The following is a 6,868-nucleotide window of genomic DNA, read 5'->3' as shown; positions in this document are numbered from 1 at the left end:
CCTTCCCCTAAAGTCTCCACTCTAAGTAAGATTAGAATTTATTAAAAAAAATTAAAATTTTGAATAATGTTTAATTTAATTTAACAATTAATTTAGAAAAATTAAAAGTCAAGTTGAAAATTTAAACTATATGAGATTTAAAGGAGAAGGAAGCTTTATTTTCTCATGAAAACAACCAAAATTTGCATTTAAAGGTTAAGATTTATGAAGAAGATGGAATGGTCGAAAGTGGGAGATTTTTTTTTAATTAAAATATGTTTCAGTTTTAATATAAATAGATTATTTTTTAAAAAATACATGTCCATATATTTAATTGATAATATTTTAAAATAAATTGTATAAATAAATTTAAAATAAAAATTATCACATAAATAATTCCATTTTTTTACTATGGGCGATAGAAAAAAATAAAAATATAATTTTAGATATAATTTTAAAAAAATAGATAATCAAAATAAAATAAAGACAATAATTGGATTATTAAATATGTAGGTTACCCTAATTATAAAACACTGCTTGTAGGAGTAGCCCTCCCCCCTACTGTTAACTTTGAAATCCCAAGTGGTTCGACTTTGATCTGTTGTTCACTGAAGTCAAAATCATGGTGAAAGCAGTGGTCGGAGAGGAAAGCCAACTCCAGCAGGCCGAGGATCGTCTTTCCCAATCTTCAGTTCCGGCTCAGGTCCAATCCCTTTTCTTTCCAATATCAAATCACATAGATGGATGGATTCTGACGAATTTCACGAAAAAAATCATATTCGCCCGTTCGAATGCAGGTTGGTCTCGTGATAGGGAAACTCAGCTCCGGTCTTGATCGCGGCTTCGTGTACGATCTAATACTCACTCCTCAAAACGATGACGGACAATCCGCTTGTTCGGTTTTGGAGCCAGCCAAGGACAATAGGAAAAAGGGATCGAAACCCAAACCTCAGTCCTCTGATTCTTCTTCTTCTTCTTCTTTGGTAATCGACAAGGATTGGGTCGCTGAACATGCTCGCCAAGTGCGTTTCTTGTTTCTTTGTTTATTTTGAATTAGTGAAATGGATTTGATTCCCCCCCTCCCAAAAATTATGAGAATGTTATTGAATCAAGGTATCACGAATGATGGTGGGCGGAGTCAAAGTAATCGGCATTTATGTGTGGGCTAGTGTGGTCGCATTCAAAAATTCTACCATGGTGCTTTGTCAAGTATTTCTCGGTATCTCTGTTTCATTTTTAGCGAAGTTTGTCAGGTATTTTTCTTTCTCCTTGGCATGTTTTTCGTTTAATAAAATGCAATGGCTTTTGCAGACTGTGAAGGGAATTGCTGAAGCAGTATCCCTTTTGGAGGATGACCTAGATGAAAGATTGCTTATTCACATATGTTATAGCCCAAGGAGGTATTTTAGAAGAACTAGACCTGTAGTCATTATTTTTTATTGCTGTTTCACGTTCCCCAGTTTTTAAAGTTCAGTTTTAATTTTGATCTGAAAATTACACTTTTTTGGTAGATGGACTGTCGAAATTGTACACTGTCATCAAGCAGCTTACGGCTTTGTGACCTCAGAATGGGAAGGGTCTTAACTTCTCTTCAAACTTTTAAGTGCTTCTACAACTTTGATCTCAGGTAACCTGTATTACCTATTATTTTTTATCTTAATCAAATCTGTAATGTCACAGAGCTCTATTATTTGGTTTGAGAATACCGGTTAAATTTGTCCTTGTGTACAAGTGAAGTTCACTCTTCTTTCTTAGCATCTCTTAATTTGCAACTTGGTTTCTCTTTTCACGTTGTTGGTTCTCTACATACTTATGTTGACATTTTCCTACCTACTGTTTTAGAATCAAAATAATGTGTAGTCATTTTTTTATTAACAATGGTATATGTTACCCAGGCTGCCTATATATCAAGAGAAAGCATCATGTTATGTTTCAGGGTGTGTTTTGTTTTCTTATTTATGGTTTTCTGTTTTGTAAGAAGTTGTTAGCTGTTGAGGTGTGGAGGTGTATTGTTCTAATTAATAAAAGTTAGAGGCACTCTTTTCCTCCTTCCAATGTCCTTCATGTTATGTTTGTAACATGTAGGATAAGAAGGAGGTTTTTAATGAGGCATTATTTTATCAAAAAAAAAAACCCTAGACACTTGTTGGTGTTCACCGTAATGGAATTTCAAATTATGTTCAAGAGCTGCGAGGTGCAAAAGCCATGATCGATGGGAACCTTGTGAGAATTACTCTAATCAACCTTTTGAATCTCAGAGCATCTTATTCATTATTAATCTTCTATAATTATGGAATAATATCTATTCCTTTTTAATAAATCCCTCACCTTTCTACTGATAATTGTTCTGATCTTTTTATAATTAGGTTGTTAATGATGAAACTTGCACAACAGATGGTTTGCATGAAGTTGAGTTGCTTCTACCATTCATGAAGGATATGTACATCGGAGGTTCTCTGGAATTTTGAACTCAATTATATTTTCATGTTTGTTATACTGTTAAATCTAACATTTAATAATTTGCTTAAATTTTGTGAAGCATGCAGCCAGAAAGATGTTGTAGGTATTGTCAATCGTACTGGTTCTGTATGTTCCTTTTCATTCTTGAATTCAAAGGAACCAATTTCACAGGCTGTTGCTGATATAAAGGTACCCATTTCTTGGTTTGGATAACAACTTGTTCTTTTTTTTTTTATAATATATATTCTAGAGAAGGGTTGGGATGTAAATTTTCATCCTAAGAAATAAATGGGATTAGATGTTGCATCTTTATGTAAGATAACAATGTGCAAGTTAGATATGTTTCAAATGTTTATCTGACTGGTTGTGATTGGAATAGAAATTTTGGAAAATATATGAAATTATCTGATTTCGTTGAGTTGATGTTGACAAATTCAGTACAAATGTGTGCACCGAGACTCTAACATTCTCTTGCAGATCAAAAGACATGCTAACCCTAAAACTTTGGTCTGAAGAGTCTCTTTCCACCTTATGTCATATATGTTTTAAATTAGAGTTAGCATACCTCTCAGTTGTAAATTGTGCTTATGTATGCATGGTGCTGGCTTTTTCATGTAGCTATTATTTTCTCTTAATTGACATGTCATACTGTATTTGGTGATATGCTTTAAACAAGCATATACTATGTTTTATCTTCCTTTCGTTTTTATTGAGTTGTAGTTTCTCTTCATTTATACGAGTCATGACTAGTCAATTTCTTAAAGACACCTTGTAATTCTTCAGCATAGAAATAAGAACTTGAAATGTTAACATTCAGAAGTTATTTGTATGTTCTCAATCCCAGAAGAATAAACGGCCTTATTCACTTGAGTGACATGTGCTTGGTGTTCTTTTCTTATGCAATTGTTTATGGCTCTGATCAGGATGATATCATCAGGAGTTTGCTAAGCAGGCTGGATATAATTTGTGATAAAGTGGATGAAAATGTATGGCCAAATGACGATGTAATTAAGGAAACAAGAAATGACCCATTGTCTGAAAAGCCGGTTTCCCAACTTGTTTTACACTCCTTGAGGTGTATTAGCATTGTTGATAAGTCTTTATTTTATCAAAAGAACCTAACTCTAATTAGAATACTTATTTACTATCATTCAATTTATTATTTTCTCTTTTATCTTTCAATCAATTTGAGGAGTGATACTTTCTTTTGCTTAGATCTTTGCTGTAGGCTTTCTTATTTACTGTACATTATTATCATCATGGCTTCATGCTAATAAATTTGGAATTTGAATTTATTGTTTAACTATTTTGTGGCTGCATTACTGAATACATAAGCAGAAATTGTACACAAGCGACTAACAAAATAGCATATACTTTTCTGTATTCATTCATAAATCATTATTTTCAATTCCTATATGTGTTTTCTTTCCTTAGTTTCCAAGCAAATTTTCATTATTCTTGTACTATTAACAAGTTGGAATAACGGAAGTTGATGTATTCAGATGAAACTGCAATCTTTCATTACCTCGGAGGGTCTTTGTACCGTGGTTGGCCGGTACGTTTATCAGCGACTATCTTCAACCATCTGAAACATTTAAGGTTCTCCTTTGTTTAATTGTGTCGATGATACTTTTACGTGTTCAATATTTGATAAATGAGTATTCCACCTGTCTTTATACTGTTGTATTTATTTAGTAATCGTTCTAGTTTGATGTTTTCATGCTCTTGTAGGTTTTAAAAGACCATTGTGCTGAGTTGATGTCCATGGAAGCCCCAAATGATGCCTCAAAAATCTTGGAGCTCGAAGAAGAATCCGTTAGAGTGACCGCCAGATCATTTCGGGATGTAGTCCTCCCTTACTGTTCGACGTAGAACTCTTCCCAAGAAAAAAACAGAGATATTACTAGCAAAGGAACTAGCCAGAAAGCCATCGAGTCATCCAATGTCAACTTCATTGCCGCCATCATCATCCTTCTCCTCTCAGTCTTAGTAGGTTCCATTTTTGTCAGAAAATCATAGTGCACTGTGTGAACATTTGGTGGTAATATGAAGTATTTTCAGAATCAAATATCATACGATTTTGTTACTCTGAAACTTGGCTGATGCCTGTTGTGCGTTCATTTTGACAGGGTACAACAGAACATGAATAAGATAATAAACATGAAAACTTGATTAATGAAATGAGTGTAGTAATTATTTTGTAATGAAAAGATACATTTTTTTCAGTCAATTATTTTGTAATACAAACAGACTTCTTTTTTGTCAAATCGCTTTTAAAATTAAAGAGAGAAATGAAGAAATATTAAAGAATACAAATTCGATGAAGAGATTAAAGAATCCTTGGAGAGTTGAGTGGTGAGCATTTTGTCTCGAAAGTGACCCAACCCCAGTTAGTTGGAAACTTCCCCTCTTGAAACATTCAGTTTTGCAACTTCTCTTGGTGAGCAAAGCGGTGAATCCGCCACCCTGAGGCTGCAATATGTTGAAAACAGTAAGCATACAATACGACGCATTTTGGATGCCTCGCTCAACTCTAAATTTGCAAACAAAAATGCTTGATTACCTTTTATCCACAATGACCACCGAACGGAGCTCACAATTGTCGAAGCTATTAAAAAAATAAAACAGATAATTCAATAGCCTTTAAAATACTGTAACGACAATGATATCAACCGAGCAAACACCGGTTGGGTTGAAAGAAAATGAATTAATGTTTAAGGAAGGGTGAGTACCGTTTGCATAAGGCGGATCTAACTGTCGGATGACAGTCATTTCCAAGTACATACAATATATGCTGAAGGATTATGCCATGGCTCACAATCACTATCTCCTGCTCTGGCCTTGTCCACAACCTGTAAATGGGGGTACAATTTATCAACTAATAATAAACATCGCCAAGTTATTTATGATTGTTGTGAAGAAAATTGTTACCATTCCATAAAAAGGACCATCCGTGCAGCCATTTCATCTTCAGACTCTCGGACGTCCGGATTCCACATGCTGTCTTCTTCGCTATCCATCTGATCCATACCATCAAATATCAAAACATATACAAAAACAATACATACTTCAAACACTGATAAATATATTATGGCTAAAGAACTTGCCATTGTAAAATCAATTGAAGGGAAAAGATCTTGACACTCGCTGACCCTCCGCCTCATATCACAAGGTCGCTGGCCCTGCATACAGTGAATTAAAGGAATGCTAAGCATTTTCAAATATAAATTTCCCAATATGGTTTAGGGTAATTATAAATTATATTTAAGCCATACCAGGCGATCTCGACAAAGCTCCACAGCCATAATTGGGGGGCAATTGAGACCACTGGGGATTGCAGAAAACTTGTCATTGTTCCCTCCATCAGCCTGGCTTTCACTACCAAATACCCCCATAGCAGTTTGCATGGTCCTAGTAGTGAATCAGTGATCATTGTACCATCAACCATCGTTAGCTTGGTGTATATAACAAGAATTATGAATCTTTAACAACGGAGTTTGAAAATTCAGTCAGGAAAATCGGGTTGTTCTCTTTTTTTTTTACCTGTACAAAGGGGAAGTGATGACTAAGTCAATCTTCTTAAGAAGCCCACTAGCATGAACATCATTGCGAAGTTTACAAACCTGGAAAAAGGAATGGAAACATTAAACATGATTATACATTTAGATTAGAGTTGATTCAGGTTTTGAGGATCCATAAGAAGCCATTGGTTATTATTATATTACCTGCTGCAATCCCAAAGGGGAGAGTTGTGCATCAAATAGGTGATCAGACAACAGTGCTTTACGGTCCTTGTCTCCTTCTACATTATGCATAGCTTGTCCATGCCTCACCTAAATAATAATAATAATAATAATAATAAAAACCTTATTAATACTAGGGGTCAGCTTAAATGGTTTACATTATCAGCTCTTTGCTAAAATAAAAAATAGAATTAAATAACAGAGCCGCCTTTATAAACAAAACATACCAAGTGAATAATTTTGCAACGCTGCCATGGGTACGGAAACTGAGCAGCTGCAGTATTCATAACTTGATTTGTGCAAATGGAAACTGAATTTAAGCTTGTGATTGGGAAATGCTTAATGGAGCAGAAACAGAATGGGATATCCTATTAATGACTTGCTAGAAACGAGTAATTGTAATGCAAAGTTATATTGTAACACGCTGCAGCCTAAACACTTATATATATATATATATATATATATGAGGGAGAGAGAGCTTTGAGTAATTTTCTAGGTTGGTTCATATTTCTACGTGACGCCTGATTGAATATATAATAATGGTATAATTATGAGGCCATATTCTGCAGTAAAAAGGAAGGAAAAATGATGGAACTTAAGAGGAAGAACGGTGGAGGGACTTTGAAAATTGTCCCTCTGACTTCCCAATGCATGTATATTTCTCAACAACTTTTCAAACATATAAT

The 6,868-nt window shown here is 34.4% G+C and overlaps 1 protein-coding gene and 1 pseudogene across 1 annotated transcript; one reads left to right on the top strand and one right to left on the bottom strand.

The window, feature by feature from the left end:
* The first annotated feature begins 528 nt into the window (after positions 1-528).
* LOC120190856 lies at positions 529-4,497 on the top strand (annotated as a pseudogene).
* Positions 4,498-4,626: 129 nt separating this feature from the next.
* Positions 4,627-6,492, bottom strand: LOC120190855 (phosphoglycerate mutase-like protein 1). The gene is made up of 9 exons (XM_039193894.1): positions 6,410-6,492; positions 6,165-6,272; positions 5,983-6,062; positions 5,715-5,850; positions 5,547-5,621; positions 5,371-5,459; positions 5,172-5,291; positions 5,003-5,047; positions 4,627-4,911 (listed from the first exon to the last, which is right to left on the bottom strand). Exons 1-9 carry the CDS (start codon positions 6,467-6,469, stop codon positions 4,830-4,832), a joined length of 795 nt encoding a protein of 264 aa, XP_039049825.1. The 5' UTR covers positions 6,470-6,492; the 3' UTR covers positions 4,627-4,829.
* Between the last annotated feature and the right edge of the window lie 376 nt (positions 6,493-6,868).

This window comes from Hibiscus syriacus, unplaced genomic scaffold (assembly GCF_006381635.1).
Source record: "Hibiscus syriacus cultivar Baekdansim isolate YM2019G1 unplaced genomic scaffold, ASM638163v2 tig00116964_pilon, whole genome shotgun sequence".
Lineage (NCBI taxonomy): Eukaryota > Viridiplantae > Streptophyta > Magnoliopsida > Malvales > Malvaceae > Hibiscus > Hibiscus syriacus.
This window is presented reverse-complemented; position numbering and strand designations above follow the sequence as displayed.